The 18843-nt window shown below is 36.8% G+C and overlaps 2 protein-coding genes across 4 annotated transcripts in view; both read right to left on the reverse strand.

The window, feature by feature from the left end:
* Nucleotides 1-5499: 5499 nt before the first annotated feature.
* Nucleotides 5500-10191, reverse strand: LOC127434393 (complement C1q-like protein 3). Its single transcript, XM_051687098.1, has 2 exons — nucleotides 9368-10191; nucleotides 5500-7265 (listed from the first exon to the last, which is right to left on the reverse strand). The coding sequence occupies exons 1-2, from the start codon at nucleotides 9959-9961 to the stop codon at nucleotides 7086-7088; spliced, it is 774 nt and encodes a 257-aa protein (XP_051543058.1). The 5' UTR covers nucleotides 9962-10191; the 3' UTR covers nucleotides 5500-7085.
* A 4063-nt stretch (nucleotides 10192-14254) lies between these two features.
* LOC127434406 (ras suppressor protein 1) overlaps nucleotides 14255-18843 on the reverse strand; it is a 46997-nt gene continuing 42408 nt past the window's right edge. The window contains exons 9-10 of one of the 3 annotated variants that reach the window (XM_051687133.1): nucleotides 17443-17589; nucleotides 14255-14955 (exon numbers count right to left, since the gene is read on the reverse strand). In XM_051687133.1, coding sequence (XP_051543093.1) covers nucleotides 17487-17589 — 103 coding nt within the window. In that variant the 3' untranslated portion in view covers nucleotides 14255-14955; nucleotides 17443-17486. Of the gene's footprint in view, nucleotides 17590-18843 lie in introns of all 3 variants that reach the window. The other 2 variants (XM_051687132.1, XM_051687131.1) reach the window with 2 other exon arrangements.

Consider the following 18843-nt stretch of genomic DNA (forward strand, 5'->3'; position numbering starts at 1 on the left):
ACACTATATGATTTTTTGCTCTTTACAGTCCTTTACGATTGTTGCTTGTCAGACTGTACGAAACAATCCCAGTGAAAGCCATTTTTATGATGTCTGTTCAATGCTTTCAGCTGCCACAATAATGTTATGTCTTTGAATTATCTTCATTCCAGGGCTTTTCTTAGCCTAATTTGAAATATGTGATTATTTGCAATTCATTTAATTAACTGATATATCATAATAAATTTGATCCCATTTATTAATCAATTGACCGCCCTACTCAAAACATAAACTAATCCTTTCCCTTCTCACCAACGAATAATTCAGGCAGGGCTATTTTTAACCTATACCAGATTCTGTGTCTCTTATACACACATTCACATACAGACAACTAGAAAAGACAAACGACAAGTAAATGGAAGTAGGGTGAGGGTTTTCTGGGTCAACACACCGGTTGTGGGACACAGAAGAGTGAATTTAAACTCACAGAAGCATTGCTGGAAACTAAGGACACACATGCACACTGCTTTAAAGATTCCTTAAGATCCAGTCAAACTATTTCAGCATTACCCCATGAGTGTGTCTAACAGCTTCAGACAAACCTGTTGTTTTTTTTGAAACAAACAAAATTACATTGCTCTGTCAATGTGGTTTATGTCTGGCATTTTGCAGCTGAAGATCTGACAGTGTTTGCTCAGAGAAACTAATACAGAGCACCATATGATCTGAGCGACCCAGTCTTACGTTTCACTCAGGATGACCTTTTTGAGAGTGGCAATTTAATTTAGCATTTGCATAATTAGCTCATAAAGTGTCGATGGTGATTTTGTAAAGACGTGGGCCATAAAATCATATCAAGAGCTTTTTTACACTGGTTCACCTGTTGGGGCATTTGTGTGAAAACAGGCACCATAAATGCTTCTTATACCCTGGCTGCCTCCTATCAAGTAGTTTGCCCAGATATGAAAATTAAAAATAATTTTTTACTCACCCGCATGCCGTTCCAAACTTGTTTGGCTTTCTATATTCTGTGGAACACAAAAAGAGATGTTCACACCCAAGTATGTTCACACTGCTCTTTTCCATACAATGAAACTGTAAAGCGAATGTACAGTATATACTGTACAGTATATATTTAAAAAAAATAAAATAATAAAAACCCCATAAAAGTGACTTGTATGCTATATTCCAAGTTGTCTTAAAGTTGCATACTGTAAAATTGCTGCAAGTTTGACATCATTGATGCCAAACACCAAGGGTTCCCAACTCTCATAACATATCGTGACCTGCCAAGTTTAAATGTGTAGAAACGCAAATGAGATTTGAGGGCTATGAAGGAGGGGAAGATGTTCAGTATTACAAAACCTTGTGATTATTTGTTCATTGTCAGCTACACCGATCAGTGCTCATCTGTTCAATAAAACCAATCGAATTAGCGAAGGAAGTATTGAATTAATAAAAAGCTGTCAGGGGAGCCGACGACTTTTCCATCAGACCACATTCATTGTCAAGAATTTGCAGTTAACGTTTTAAGACCCGTTTTGCCACCCTGCATGTCTAATTAAAAGATGAAAATGTGTTTTGAAATCTCTTTGTGTTTTCTGGTCCTGAGGACGATAGTGTCTGTGAAGGTGACTGATGTTGAGTGATGTGTCAGTCGTGGTCACCTCTGAGAATGGACAGAGAGTGTCGGCTGAACAGGTGGCATCTTGGACAGGGTTCTTGGTGATGAATGACATCCGTTCAGGGGCACAAAATAGATTTTGTTTAGTCACCATCACCAAAAGAGAAAAATGTGCCTGTGTCGTTGCTAGCCTTGGCTTTCAAGAGTTCGGTCTCAAATGGATGAGTAAATGACCCTGTACAAATCCTTTGAGCCCTGGAATCATATTCAGAACAAGTAACCCTGTGACCTGTGAAACAGAGGAGGGCATGAAATCTGATAATTGGGAAAAATGTCAGGTCTAACTCATTTTTCTCAAATGTGTAACTTCTGAATGCTTTTATGGATATATCAAATCTATATAGATATATAAAATGATTAGAGAAATAATCACAGGAGGTCATAATAAATAGGAGATTAAGATCTCTCTTTATATTTCCCCCACCACCACCACCACCACAAAAAAAAAAAAAAAAAAAAAAAAAATGTTTATGTGACTGGATGATTCACTTTTAAAATCTGCTGCACAATGGACCTACTTAACATTGTACCTTAACATATATATATATATATATATATATATATATATATATATATATATATATATATATATATACTGTATATATTATTATTATTATTATTATTATTATTTCTGTTGACTTTGGGATGAAATATGACCAGGACACATTCTTTACAGGTTTCGTGAAATTCTTCCAAGCCCAAATATAAACTCTATTAAAGCAATAAAAACAAATCAGAAACATAGATAAAGATGAAAAGAAGAGGGAAAAGAGCAAGAAAGAGAGAGACAGAAAGAGAGAGTGTGTGTAGACCTCATTATAAAAGGCTGTCTTTATGTCAGAGATCTTTTAACGTCCATGAATGTTTTACACGTAGAGTTGACTCCTGTTTGACCCCTCGCTGATTAGCCCAGTCACACACAGCTCGCCTCTGAAATAAAAATGTATGCACAAAGGGACAAAGATTATGTTTTAAATCAACTGAGAGAGGGGTATACTGTACGAAATGAAACAGTGAGAGAAAATATATCCATCTGCATTAAAGGGGTAGTTCACCCAAAAATGAAAATTCTCTTATTATTTACTCACCCTCATGATATCCCAGGTGTGTATTACCTTCTTTCTTCACCAGGACACATTTGAAGAAAAATAGAAAAATATCTTAGCTCAGTAGGTCCTTAAAATGCAAGTGAATGGAGATTTCTCTTTTGAAGCTCCAAAAATCACAGACAGTCAGCATAAATGTCATCGATACAACTCCAGCGGTTAAATTATGATCGCTTTTGGTGTGAAAAAGACCAATATTTAAGTACTTTTTAACTATAAACCATTTCCGGTCAGCAGCTGTATACAAATTTACGAGAGCACTGATTTCACGTGGTCTCTCATGTAACGAATTCGCGTTGCCATACCGATGTAATCTCACGTTCTCCACTCGGTTGAGACATCAAAGATAAGCACACAAATGCACCACTGTGAGTAAAGAAACAGATAAATACAGATCTAAACCAAAACCAACCAAGCTTCTGTACCGCGTTGCTCCTTCTGCTCTTCCGGCTGTGACGCACATGCCTCAGTTCTCGCGTGTTTCAAATGCCAATGCGATTACGTAATGCGCGTACCGCACTTGACCGGAAGCATGATTTAGAGTTTAAGTACTTAAATATTTATCTTTTTCACACCAAAAGCGATCGTGTCACTTTAGAAGACATTAATTTAACAGCTGGTGTCGTATGGATGACGTTTTTGCTGACTGTCAGTGATTTTTTGAGCTTCAAAAGAGAAATCGCCATTCACTTGTATTTTTAGGACATACTGAGCTATTTTTCTATTTTTCTTCAAATATGATCTGGTGAAAAAAGAAAGTCATAAACACTTGGGATATCATGAGGTTGAGTAAATAATGAGAGAATTTTCATTTTTTGGGTGAACAATTACTTTAATGTAATATCTCCAGTATCTGTTTGGCATTATTAAAAGATGCAATTCATCTTGAGTGATTCATTTTCATTCATTCACAGCTGTGGGAGCCAGAACTCCATCTGGAGTGTTAACATCAGAGAGTCCTCGTTGTGACCTTCACTGTTCATCCTGTCTAAATTTTAATCTGAGAGTAAGTAAGAATCTTATAAGGCCCAAACAACCTGCCAACCTCACTGGACTCCACAAAACAAATATTTGACTTTTTAGAGTGATATTAGGTAAAAAGAATAATTTGCAAGTTCTGGTCTGATTTTTCTTCTGACTTCTTTAGACAGAGTATTGCTCGTCCAGATGTCCACCTTAAAGGTGCTCTCTGTAATTTATTTTCCCATTAAAAAAGATTTACTCCTAAAAAAAAATATTATAATTTTGAAACATTTGTTTAAAATCATGACCACTCACATGAGATGAGGACTCCAGTCATATCAGTAACCTTATAAAAGCAGTTTTATCCTACATGGGGGAGGGGCACCCTCATGGGTGCAGTCATGTTAGAATCACATGACCAGCTGAATACTACTCGCTTAATCTTAGTAACCTTCTTGTTATTGGACACTTTCACTCTTGGATTGAATTAATCATGGCTGATTGTGAATAGTGAATTTCTACAATGGCATTTGAAACTGAAAACTATTGATTTTGAATGATGCTGCATCCACACCACTAGGTGTCACTGTAAGTCCAAGATGACACGAACAAAGAGAACACCTTTAATTAAAACATTATGGATTTCTGCATAGTCAGGAGCCAATGATTGAAGATTTACTTAGACCTACTTGAAACCCTCATTGAATTAAGGCCGGAACAGACTCTATGCAAGTACAGTAAGTCAACGCAGATGCTTCTAGCAACACACACTTGATTTTGTGCTTTGATGCGTTTCAAAATGTGTCAAACCGCAATTCATAACTCAACACAAGTACGCACTGCATTCTCAACATTGCCACAAGGGGCGCTCTAGTGGACATTAGTGTTCTCTCTCCACTTCTACAGTGAGTTTTCTCTTTCAAGCCATCTACTGTCATGGCGGAACAATAGTTTGAAGAGAATATGGCTGAGCAAGTAAGTTAAAGTCAATTTATTTATAGCAATTTACCTAAATAAATCCAGTTTAATGGCACAGACTTATGAAAGGAAACTATATTGCCCCCTTGAGTACTGAGGTTTGTTATCGCCACAGTAATACAAGAATCCACATTAAGCATTTTCAACCAGACCGTGCGTTGACATTGCGTTGACTTAGTACTCGCATCTGCGTAATTGCGTCTAGTATGTTTTTGGCCCTCAAGTCAACATTAAGTCAAAGTTGACCCTAATCTTATTGTGGATGATTCATTGGTGCACATTATTTCAAAGAAAAACTTTAAGTCTTAGTAGTTTTTCATCAGAATGTAATAAATTGCTCTGCCTCTGAAACTACCTTTTTGGTTGACATCATCTAAGTTGTGCAGGCTAAGTATTAGCTAATGTTAACCAGTAGCCACATTTCTATTTAGACATTGTTTAAGGGTACTGCTTAAATCTTGTCAATAGTTAATAAAATAATTTAATATTGGTTCTATTAGATTTTGAAACTTTTCATGATCCAATCAATTCCTGATGGATAAGTTGAATTTCCTGTTTCACTCAGAAATATGTCACATTGCGGAATCAAAATGGTTTGCGATTGCAAATGTCGTTTCATTGACTCGTGTGACAGCTTATAAGAGATTATAAACCAGTTATTCCTAATTCTGAAAAAATAAAACTTTGAACCCAAAAATTGAACCCATTAATAGATTTGCAGTTTATCTACCTAAATAAGGAAAATGCACATAACTGATCAAATTTCCATTTAATGGAAAATTTGTTTGAAGTGTTTGGAGATGCAAATGAGAATTACAGCAGCAAGACAGGAAAAAAAAAAAATAATCCTCAGATATGAATCCATCACACACATTCCTCTGCACCCAAACCTGAAATTGAGAGAGCGAGAGACTGTTACATCGCGGTCACCTCATGCTCTCCAAAGAGTTTCACACTGAAACAGAAAAAATAAACTACTATTACCATATTTAAACTGAAAATAAGTTGCAATATTAATAATCACATTCTGGAAATCTCTGAAGATAGATACACATTTACATATTAACACCCATACTCTGCATAGTGCTCTAAATATCACGAGAAAACATATTCCTTTTCTGTCTAGTACGTCTGTGTGCAATAAAAGATGCCAGCTTACAATACAAGCACACAAAAAAGAAAAACTCCAGAGTTTTGACAGAACTAATACTGCAGTAGAAGGCTGAAAGCATGAACTATTCTCGAATATGTCACTGCAAGCCATTGTCACCAAGTATAATGTTTCATTTTATGTTCCCAATTCAGAAGCACTCACAAACAGTCAGGGACGAATATCTGGAGAAAGGGACCAAAAGTCTGAAATCTCTCTTTTTTTTATTTTTATTATTATTATTATATTATCGGCATAACAATCTGTGTGGAAAATATTAAGTATTTAAAGAAAAACATGAATTTCAGAATTTCTTTGTGTTTAAATGACAACATGCACTCTTGCTGCCATGGACTCAACAAGTTTGTGCAAAACCTGATGATCCATGTTAACCAGCTTGATTTGAAAATGTTCCAAAGAGCATCATGTGTGCTTTAATTGAAGCAAGGAAATCTGACCTTCTGTACGAAGTTAACATGGTCAGTGACACAAATTATAAAAATGTCTTTGTTTTACATTTTTCAGAATACTAAAACTTCTGTTTATTTCCTGGTTTAATTAGGTTTTGAAGGCCAGATTTGTAATGTAATTTCAGACTTTTGGACCCCACTTTATATTTGCAATAGTACCACAAGAGGTTCATTTTGGTCAGGTTACAGTTGATATCTGACTGACGTTGACATAATTTGAGCTAATGCTCTATGATATGCAGATTAGGAACTTTAAGCAACTTGAAACTCATTTAAGCATCTGATTTGCCAAGTATTACTGAGATGGCCTGATTATAACGAACAGTAAGAATGAATAACGAGTATCGCAGTATACTATAATGCACATTTAGTTGATTATGTCAGATTACACATCAAAAAATATCTCACAGGCTTCTTTGATAGCCACAGACATAGAAAGACACAGAACTCCGGTCACTCCCTTAGATTCTTCTTTGTGGATTCTTCCTTACATATTTTCAAGTGTATATCTTTCCTCTTTGTGATGAAGTGCTTGTTCCTGGGCTGTATTTGGTTCATTATTGATTTTTCGATTGCAGGGCAATGTGTTCTGCCTTCACACCCACACCTATATACTAATGATGAGGGGGTTTGAGCAGGTCTGTCTATTTGCCCCGGGCCCAAAGGAAAAATATGAAGAAAAAAAATAAAAGAGGAGGAATAGCGAATGAGAAGGAGAGACCGTTCTGTAGAGGCGAGGAGTTGGTGCATGTGTCCTAATCGGCGTATATGATAAAACCAGAGAAGGTGCTGTACTTGTTGTTGTTGCCTCCGTGGGCTTTGCCCCCATCTAGTTTTATGTAGACTTCATCTCCTGGCTCCAGGTGAAGAACGGCACTGTTACTGGCATAGTCATAGTTCTGATCCGCATCTTGGGCGATGGCGCTTGCACGGACCTGCAGGAGGAAAGAAACATTCAGTCATAAGCTCCAACTGTCAAACTTCAATACTTTATATGCATATTTTATATGCTACCCAAGTGTATAGGACAGACCTAAAAGTCTAAGCAGATAAATCTCCTGAGACCCAGCAAAAAAATTAATTAAAAAAGGTTTGGAGATTTAGATTACAGCATTTTGTGCATAAGAAACAAATAACAATGTTTATTATGTTATTGTCACACTATATCATTAGTATACCATATACTGTATTATTGGCCACACCCCCAAGTCATTTTCTTTGTATAGCACTTTTCACAATAAACACTGTTTCAAAGCAGCCTAGATACCCAGACCTTTGGTATCACAGAAAAGAGCAGAATGTTGTCTTTAAGATGCATCATGGCTTAAAACAGTGCCATGTATAGTTGTCCAGTATGATACATAACAATGACAACAAAAAATATCAAAATTAATGAGTGGGTCTCATGGGGGATAATTGTAAGCAATCAATGCATACTGTAAAATGGCCATATCTCTGAGAATTTTTATTCTAGGACCACAGAAAGAATAATGCCCTCAAATACTCTTTAATATAGTGTATTTCCTTCAGTCTACTTTTTAATGAGACTGTTCATAATGTATCTGTCGTGCTGGTGTTGCATGATACACGGAGAACTGCTTGAACTCACTGAGGCTGTTGCATCTATTAACAGTTTGTGTTTTTATTTAGCCGTGAAAAAAAATCAAATCATTCATTTTCACCTTGCAAACGTTTTTCTTAAATTGAACATACTGATTTGGGTTAGTGCAAAACCCAAATCATTGCTTTATGGAAAATAAAAAAAATGTAAGTTAATATCATTAGAGACAAAAGCAGTTTTCATAAAATCTCATGCTGTATTATTAATTTCAACAGCAGAACATCTGGTAGAAACGCACTGCTGAATGTTTTAAAATGTATTTCTCAAATCAGAACATCTGAGAATGCTACTAAAGGTTTGTAGGGTACAACGGTGCTAAAGGCACACCTTAAGGAAAATTAGCTTTGTTTCTGGTCACAAGGTGTATCAAGATTCAAGAAATACATTTACTTTTATTGAATATTGAAAGAGCAACATCATTTGTGTGAAAAGAAATAACAACAGAAGTTTGTTTTGAATATTTATTTATTTTATTGTATTTTTTAAAGTGGCAAGGGGTCTTTTACCCCACACTTGGGGTAAAAGGCCCCCAGGGGGGTTATATTGATATATTTTAGAGACCAGGGCAATAGTTATAGGGCACAATTTGTGAACTTTTGCAAATACTTTTAAGACTAATTCGAGTAACTAATTAAGATAATGCTTATTCAAAATAACCACTTCAGAAAAAGATGCATTATTTCTTGTTCATTTCAATCACATTTGACATTCCATAACATCTCAATTATTCTATAAACAAATGAACCTCCACTGTGATTGGATCAGTCAATTTCGCAGTGTGTAATGACAAACAGGTGTTTAGAAAAGTCCTGTTGGAATTTTTGTTGCTATTTTGTGTTTTGGGAGAAAATCAAATCAAAGGAGACTTTTACCCCAAGGAGCTTTTAGCCCTGTTGTACCATACATTAATTAACTGGTATTTTAATAAAACTTTATGACAACAATTAATGTATTTATATTGTTATATGATGATGATATTAATAATAATAATTAGTATATATATATATATATATATATATATATAGTATGATAAATAATACTATATAAATTATATTTTACAATTATATATTATTATAATATATATTATATATATAACATATTATATATGATAAATGATTATATCCTAATAAAATAAAATTATATAATATTTTTATATAACAAAAAAATCCATCAAAACATATCACAGAAATGATAGATAGATAGATAGATAGATAGATAGATAGATAGATAGATAGATAGATAGATAGATAGAAAGAAAGAAAGAAAGAAAGAAGATAAAATCCCAGTTTGAACTAAGAAGAAAACCTAAATTTTTAAGAAAGAAAGAAAGAGCTTGGTTTAAAAATGTTCTTCATTCTTCTGATGCATTGTATAATAGTCAGAATTTGTGTTGTTGTGTGTTGAGTGCGCGCTCACCTGGTTGTTCTTACACAGATCAGCCCACATGCTTGTTCCGTCTCCTCCTCGCATGAGCACATGGTAAGTAAAGAAGTAAATTCCCGGTATGGAGCAGGTAAATTTCCCCGTCGTGGGGTCGTAATGATTCCCGAGGTTCGTGACCACATCGTCAAACTTCAGCAGCTCGTAGCCCTCGTGTTGCTTTTTGAGCCCTGCGTAAAAAGCTATTTTAGGTACGGTGCTGTAGGTGGCCGCGCTGATGGCACCGGTGGCCACATTCGGTCCCGGTTGTCCCGGTAATCCAGGTCGGCCCGGGTCTCCTCTCTCCCCGGGAGGTCCAGGCGGTCCAGGTAGCCCCGGTTCCCCAGGCGGGCCCCTCGGCCCCGCTTTCCCCGGGCGCCCCGGTTCACCTTTCGGACCTTGTATAAAAGTTGGTAACGACTGCATTAGGTTGCTGTCCCGGACCGTGTCTGCTGAGACCGTGCTGGTCGGAGACTTTGTGCCATAAGTGTCGCAAACCATCCTGCAGGTGCCGAGCATCTCGTAGTGCGCTGCGGAGGTCCCGGCGGAACTCACCAAAACCGGGATCAGGATTACCAGCACCAGGACCATGACCACGCCGAGCACCCCAGCCGCGATCAACCGCTTCCTGCCGACGAGTCGTGTCAGGACCGGCCGGTCCTCCTGTCTGCTTTTGGGCGAAATTTTGATTGCTGGTGAGGGACCCGTACAGATGAGAAAAAAAGTCCAATTGGATTTGTTAATGAACTTTTGGCCAGGGCCCCAACCGCTTCTCTTTTTTTCTTCTTCTTCTGAACTTCTTTTCTGCTGATGTTGGCTTACTCAAGTCTCACCAAAACACACAGCCCTGCCTCAGCATCCGCACCTCTCCAGAAGCGCATCACCATCAGCATCTCTCCATGTGAACGCGCAAAGAAAAAAAAACTCCACTGACGGACGATAAAAGCACTCCGATACCTTTGCTTTTAGTCTTTCTTCTGCGCACAAAAGACGGGATGAGCTGGGAACAGCTGGATAAATGTGGGTGACATACAGATCTGGAGAAGTGAGACGCTCTGTGCGCGTGTGTGAGCGCGGCGCAGGACAGGAGAGAGAAAGAGGGAGGGAGAGATCGAGTCTTATAACACACCAAACCACAAGAATCTAACAGATCTAAAGCTCTCCAGGAGTGACAGACAAAAAGCAACTAAACCAAAATAAGATGGGACAAGCTAGACATGTCGAACTTGAAAACACAGCGGGGCATGTTGTCACAAAGGGAAGCTGCTGTTTTTTAACAGTGATTTGAGAATATATTTATTGAATTATAAAATACTATCTGAAGTAAAAGAAATTCCACAGTATACCTGTATTTAAAAGGAGTTGAGTTTCTTTTTTCATCTTTGCATTGCAGTTTATAGGAAATTTAATTAAAGCAGAAGATAATACATAAAAAAAGAGAATAAATATCTTGAAGTGTCTTTAAAAATCAATTACAACATACGTAAACCAGCACATAAAATTTATGCTTATAAAATATGTTTATAACATGTATTATATTGGTATTTAATGGCTTTTTAGTATTTTTAAATAAATATAGTAATATTATAATGATGTTTGAAGCAATGTTTAAACAGCAAAAATTGAAAGGTAACATAGAAAAATATGAAAACGTTTTGGCTAACAGGAAATAATCAACTGTATGAACTTATAAATTAGAAATCAAATGTGACAACTTGCCCCAACCCAACATTAATTAAACACTCCAGTCCTGAGAACACAGTTCAACCTTGCATTAAAATCTACGTTCATAAACCCTTGACTTAATTTATTACATTGTGGTTTTATTGTATTTGCTTGTTTAGCTAAGACAAACTGCAAATGTATGATACTGTAAATTTAGTTTGGAGGTTATAATTCACAAAATTAAATCCTAATGTTGAACTAGTTGTTTAAAACCAACATACAAAACCCTCTTAATTGAAAAAAAGCAATTTGTGCAATTGGACTTTTGACTCAAAGCCTTATAGTTATTGAGATATAGCCCCTGTGACAACTAGCCCTAGTCTCCCTGCATGTAAATACAGTATGTGTAACAGATTCTGTAATGTAGATATTTTTTGGCCTCATTAAATTGGGTTTCATTGGACATGCAACCCAAACTTTAGCATTCACGCAGTCCCTTTTTTAGTCAAGTTAATGTTCTAGGTCACAGCACAGTGAAAAAATAAGCTATTGGAAATGTTTATTCATTGTTTCGAACAAGTCCCTGAGAATGAACTTTCAAGGTAACTGCAGAACTGCTAAACGACATGACTGCCAATAGTATAGACCTGCCAGTGATGCGCTGCCACTACAGGACGCTAGAACAAATCATTCATTTAACTCCAATCCGAGAATCGAAATTCTTACAGCTGCACGACAGTTTTGGTGCATCTCTCATAAAATTCAACTGGTCATTTGAGTAGTGACTTCTGATTTGTAAAACTATTGGCTACACATTGTGCTTCATTGCCCTTCCAAAAAGTACTGTGGTGGTATGGTACAATGATGGATAGTTATACCATGGTACTTTGACATATACCATGGCCCTGAAATTCATGTACCATGGTATTTGCATGGTACTCCAAGGTACTTTGAAGAACACCATGGCACTACAATAATACGTGTAAAAAAAAAAAAAAAAAAAATAGTACCATTTTGCTACATTTTTGAATGTGTGTCATTGGACTGATCCTAGGGGTTGTTGTGTTGTGTTAGTGAATTAAAGCATATTTTAAACCTACAAACAGTGGCATCTCCAATCAGCATGCAAGCCATTTATGGTAACCTCTTTAGCAACTGTGTTGGCACTGAATCGGTTTTATTGTTCTGTTTTGATTCAGCGAGATCTTGAACACACCCAATTATTCTCAGACAGCACAATGGGCCACTATCCATACTGCTTACCTTGAGTGCTCGATGAAAGTCTGTGTTCAACAGTGTCTCAGACTACACCATTTCATTGGTCGGCCTGGGACCTGCTCTCTAGAGGAGTTTCCCTCACCCCATAAATCAAGTGGCAAAAATCAATGACCTCGGTTAGCGAAGGCCGTAATGCCCTTCAGCGTATGAGCTGCATAGAGAGTATGCCACGAGAAATCGTTGAAACGGGGTGATAAAACAAACTAAACAAACCAAAAAAGTAATCAAGCCAAGCAAAATTGGCTACAAATCTGTAACTCAAGGAAGAGAAAAAGACATTCAAGGATTTCACCGAAAGGTCAGCGAGTAATTGTTGGCAGTAATGCGTGTCGCCGTGCATGGTGATCCATCGCCATTCAGAGCCATTTTTAAACTTCAACGTCCCATTTCCTATAAACACTGGCAGAAGGATGGTACAAACTCAGGTTGGGATCTAAAGAACCGTTTCTGGAGCAAAAGATTGACTGCTTGATGACTTTGGCCAGCAATGAATGTCCAACAGTTTGTGCCAAACATTGAAAACCACACCTCTCCAAATCTACAAGACTTTAGAGATTGAAATGTTAGGGAATTGAGAAAGTTTCGAAAGCGGATGAAGAATACCAGGGGAGACAGACAGAAATGGAGAGAGTATAAGAATGGTATGTGGTTTGGACTTTGCCATGGACAGATGTTCATAATGAGTTTGAGAGTGTCAAAAGAAACTATATTGGGGCAAAAAGTATGCACTGGACAGATGTGCCTGCTGAGTGTGAACGAGCAGGACATGGTGGCACACACACAGCTTCTGGACAAGGTAATAATGAGATTAGAATATTAGATGAGAGGGGTTGAGACAGGAACTCCCATAGGGCTTTCATAGACCTTCTTCCAACACAAACCCTATCATCTGGCTCACAGCACCGAAAGGTCAGCTCTTTCACCCCCGATCACCTGTCATGGATCTGGTCAGGGCCATGACAGGGCCTCCAATGGGAAGATCCTTTTTAGATGTGATAATCTTCTTTAGCTCTTTCAGATCACACATTCCAAATCAAGCACTGTGCTTTATATAGTTTACATAGATTTCTTAATAACTTCTTTATAACTTTGAAATTCTTCCAAATAGAAAACTTCTGCTTCTATTTTTGAAGATGTTGCTCCTTATCTGTAATGCAAGAAAATCAATGAGTGTGTTTAAATGCACATGAGTGGCAAATACGTGCAGAGTTGGTTTTTGAACAAACATTGTGCCTCATTCATGAAACACGTGCGGATCAAATTTATGTGTAAATCGTTCTGAAAACCTTTTTTCGTAAACTGCCACATTGATGCGGCAATAAAAAAACAATACAATAAAATACATAAGACCTAATTCATTAGAAAAACAAGAGCAGAACCAATTTTTGTGTAGATAGTTCGTAAACCCATTTTTTTTTATTGCATTGATACGACAATAAAAACAATATAATAAAAAAGACCTTATTCATAAAACACTAGCTGAGCACAATTTCTGTGTAAATTGTTCGTAAAATAATTTAAGTAAATTGTCGTATTGACGTGACAATAAAATACATAAGACTTAATTAATGAAACACGAACAGAAATAATGTGTAAATCCTTTGTAAAATAATTTTTAGTAAATTGTTATATTGACGCGACAATAAGAAACAATACAGTAAAATACATAAGACCTAATTCATGAAACACGAGTGGAACAAATTTCTGTGTAAATCATTCGTAAAACCATTTTTCATAAATTGTCGTGACAATAAACACAAAACAGTAAAACAATACCTTAGACCTTATTTATGAAACACAAACAGAAGGAATGTGTCTTCATAGTTCGCAAAATCATGCTTTCGCAAATTCTCGTGATGTGCTTTTCAGAACACTATAACACTACAGGTCTTATGCTTCTACCAATTTACAATTTATGCTGAAATAAGAAATGCTGAATCGTCAAACAAAATGGTGACTTTATTTTCATGTAAAAAATTCAGAACATTGCACATGGTTTCATGTGCCCTAATAAAAGATTTAAAAATATTACAGCTTTATAATGTGATTGCAATAAAACATTCTGTGACCTTTTACAATATACAATACATCTGAAAAAAGTAAAACTTCGAATTTAGCCAAGCTTTGCAGAATTAGAAGATGTTAGTGTACGTAACCTAAAATCGTAGTGGGAGTCACAGTTATTGCTAAATTATTTCTACCACAATCCGGTGCTTTTTAAACACTGTCCTGTTCGGTAAAAAGTTGCACTGTCATGTTACATTGAAAATAATAACAAAGAGAAACAATGGCTGTTGTGTTGATGGTTTCAAAGAACACCATCTGTGTTTTGCTGCGATATCTTGTTGACCCTCTCAAATGGCCAGTGGGACATTTCTGTCTGGATTCTGCTGTGTGTACCATCTGAAGCTTTCGTTTGCAGCCATTCATATCTGTCATTAAGAGGCAGAGGAAGCAGTCAGTGGTGTCCCCCAAGAGACCTGACACAATCCTGCTCAGTCTCAACTAGACTCCAGAACTCTTGCTAAATCCCTGTACGGTTACACAAGCCTTGTCACTAGCCCCCAGAATTGACTAAGAAATGCTGCTCTCCATATGTGGATGGCTGGATAGGACAATACTTCCTCTGCCTCTCAAGAGATCTAGGCAAAAAAAAAAAAAACATGTTCAGAAACCTGATTTACGTCCAGTGCGAAATAGCTTACAAGAATGCTTACCCAAAAATGAAAATTCACATCCCATATTACGTCTTTTTTCAGTACAAAAAAAAAGGAGACATTTTAAGAATGTACTAAATGGTGACTAATGCTTTAATGACTCTTTAATGACTGCATTTCTGATGCAATACAATATATTTGTGTGAGTACTAGACCAACATTTAAGGGTTAGGAAAATTCTCCACCCTCCAGAAAACTTTGAACCAGTCACTGAATTTTATAACCCAAAACTGGATCTGTCGGATTTGTAAACAAATCATTCTGACTAGTTTTGTGAACCGGATCAACTGATTCATTAAAAAGATTCAACCTGTGAACTATTTGTTTGCGAATTGTGCAATTTAAATGTCGGCCTGTTCCTTACAAAAAGCTAAATGAATCACTTTTAAAATACTTTTGTGGTGCTTTTGCATCATTTTGAAAGCTTGAAAGCTCCAGTCCCCATTCTTTATAATTGCATGTAAAAGTAATTTCCTTAAAAATTTATCCATTTGTGTAACCGCGTAAGGCTTTAAAACAACATGAGGTTGAGTACATTATGTTTTCATTTTTGGGCGAACTATTCCTTTAAATCTAACTTTACAAATGCGGCACATACATTTGAAGTCAGAAGTTTACATACACTTAGGTTGAAGTCATTAAAACTCATTTTTTAACCACTCCACAGATTTCATATTAGCAAACTATAGTTTTGGCAAGTCATTTAGGACATCTACTTTGTGCATGACATGAGTAATTTTCCAACAAATATTTACAGACAGATTGTTTCACTTTTAATTGACTATATCACAATTCCAGTGGGTCAGAAGTTAACATACGCTAAGTTAACTGTGCCTATAAGCAGCTTGGAAAATTCCAGAAAATGATGTCAAACCTTTAGACAATTAGCTTCTGACAGGAGGTGTACTGAATTGGAGGTGTACCTGTGGATATATTTTAAGGCATACCTTCAAACTCAGTGCCTCTTTACTTCACATCATGGGAAAATCAAAAGAAATCAAGACAGGACCTCAGAAAAAATATTGTGGACCTTCACAAATCTGGTTCATCCTTGGGAGCAATTTCCAAATGCCTGAGGTTACCATGTTCATCTGTACAAACAATAGTATTCAAGTATAAACACCATGGGACCACACAGCCATCATACCGCACAGGAAGGAGATACATTCTGTCTCCTAGAGATGAACGTAGTTTGGTGCGAAAAGTACAAATCAATCCAAGAACAACAGCAAAGGACCTTGTGAAGATGCTGGAGGAAACAGGTAGACAAGTATCTATATCCACAGTAAAACGAGTCCTATATCGACATAACCTGAAAGGCTGCTCAGCAAGGAAGATGCCACTGCTCCAAAACTACTATAAAAAAGCCAGACTATAGTTTGCAAGTGCACATGGGGACAAAGATCTTACTTTTTGGAGAAATGTCCTCTGGTCTAATGAAACAAAAATGTAACTGTTTGGCCATAATGACCATCGTTATGTTTGGAGGAAAAAGGGTGAGGCTTGCAAGCCGAAGAACACCATCCCAACCGTGAAGCATGGGGGTGGCAGCATCATGTTGTGGGGGTGCTTTGCTGCAGGAGGGACTGGTGCACTTCACAAAATAGATGGCATCATGAGGAAGGAAAATGATGTAGTAATATTGAAGCAACATCTCAAGACATCAGCCAGGAAGTTAAAGCTCGGTCACAAATGGGTCTTCCAAATGGACAATGACCCGAAGCATACCTCCAAAGTTGTGGCAAAATGGCTTAAGGACAACAATGTCAAGGTATTGGAGTGGCCATCACAAAGCCCTGACCTCAATCCGATAGAAAATGTGTGGGCAGAACTGAAAAAGCATGTGTGTGCAAGGAGGCCTACAAACCTGACTCAGTTACACCAGTTCTGTTTGGAGGAATGGGCCAAAATTCCAGCAACTTATTGTGAGAAGCTTGTGGAAGCCTACCTAAGTTTGACCCAAGTTAAACAATTTAAAGGCAATGCTACCAAATATTAACAAAGTGTATGTAAACCTCTGACCCACTGGGAATGTGAAGAAATAAATAAAAGCTGAAATAAATCACTCTCTACTATTATTCTGACATTTCACATTCTTAAAATAAAGTAGTGATCCTAACTGACCTAAGACAGGGAATGTTTTCTACGATTAAATGTCAGGAATTGTGTAAAACTTAGTTTAAAATGCATTTGGCTAAGGTGTATGTAAACTTCTGACTTCAACTGTAGCCTTAAATGGTGTAAATAGGCAGATTGTTGGGAGAAAAAAAGGACAAACTTGACACAAAGACATTCAGAAATGGTTTTTGGGGCATATCTAGGGTGGACCCATCCAGAGGTTAGTGGTTAACATAATACTGCAGCAATATAAAACATATTTTCTGAATAAATATAAAATGGGAAGGCACATGCAGTGAGGTTCAGTACGGAGAGTTGGATCTTCTTCATCCTCTTCTTCACTTGTTCTTGGCCGCCAGGGGCTTACGGCTGATCTTCTTGGATTTGTCCATGTTCTTTTTGGGCGCCTCAGGGTTGGCCTGCATGTGTCTCCCATAAAGACTGCAAAACAAAAACAGACATTGTGTGATCACACCTGGCCGCTCATAGTTTCTGCAAAAAGGCTTGAATACAGAGTAGCGAGGAAGAGGAGTTATATTTTTAGTGTTAACCAGCTGAAAGAGGATTGAGTCCAACACACTGACGGGTCCCCCAGTGGGACACTGAACTCTCTGTGCTGTCCAACACCCTTCGGCTACAGCTGTGTATGGCACAGAGAGACAATTATCCACAACCACCCAACACAGAGTGGAGAGAGAGAAGACATGTAGGAAGAGCAATTTCCAGTCCAGTGGTCCCTCTCTATTTTAGAAGCACTCTACATAGAGTAGATTCAGTGATACAAGGAAAAAGAGAAAGAGACAGAGAGAAAAAGAGTGAACGAGAGAGTAAGAAAAGTGGACGAGAGTGACAATGTGTATTATGGAGACACGATCCAGACACTGGCTCTGTTTCAAAACCTAGAGCTGCCTTGTTTTCCACTGCCTTCATAGACAGCATCCTGAAATGAAATCTCTTAAATGACTGATTTGGAACACTACATAGGTGGCAAATTTGGGCATCATACAAATGGTGACATTAGCATGTTGCTAAACTAATGGCATTTGATTTAAAGTATTTTCATTTATGCGATTTGTTATTAAATAAATGTATTTATGATTGACTTATTTATTCATAATTAAGGCTTTCAATTGCTTAAAAGTTTGGTAACACTTTCTATGAAGCCCATATTTATAATGCATTGTAAAATCATTATAATGCATTAGTAATGTCTCATAATACACCTTATAATATGTTTAACGTCTCATAAATTATTGTAACAACAATTATAATATATTATATTACTTACAGTACCTGTTCATAGTTATACCTTAGAACATAATGCATTATAACACCAGCAACATCCAGTTTTATCTGCAGAATTTATAATGTATTATATATACTCATAACAAACATAATAGGTATGCTTTAAGTGACAAAAGCAATGTCTTCTTATAAACATCCATAAGATATTTTTAAGTGGTTATAAGACATTACAACTCATGCTTGACTTTACATGCATGCACAAAATACAAAATAACACCCATTCAGTGTACATTTTGAGATTTTACGAAAAACTACAAGGTTAAACTATATCAGAAACTCTCAATAAAATAAAATATGTATTTGAATCACACATGTAGCCAATCTTGTGTGTAAACACAACCAAGAATAATAATAAAAAAAAATAACAGAAATCAAACTGATTCTATACGG

This window comes from Myxocyprinus asiaticus, chromosome 44, assembly GCF_019703515.2.
Source record: "Myxocyprinus asiaticus isolate MX2 ecotype Aquarium Trade chromosome 44, UBuf_Myxa_2, whole genome shotgun sequence".
NCBI classification, from domain to species: Eukaryota; Metazoa; Chordata; class Actinopteri; order Cypriniformes; family Catostomidae; genus Myxocyprinus; species Myxocyprinus asiaticus.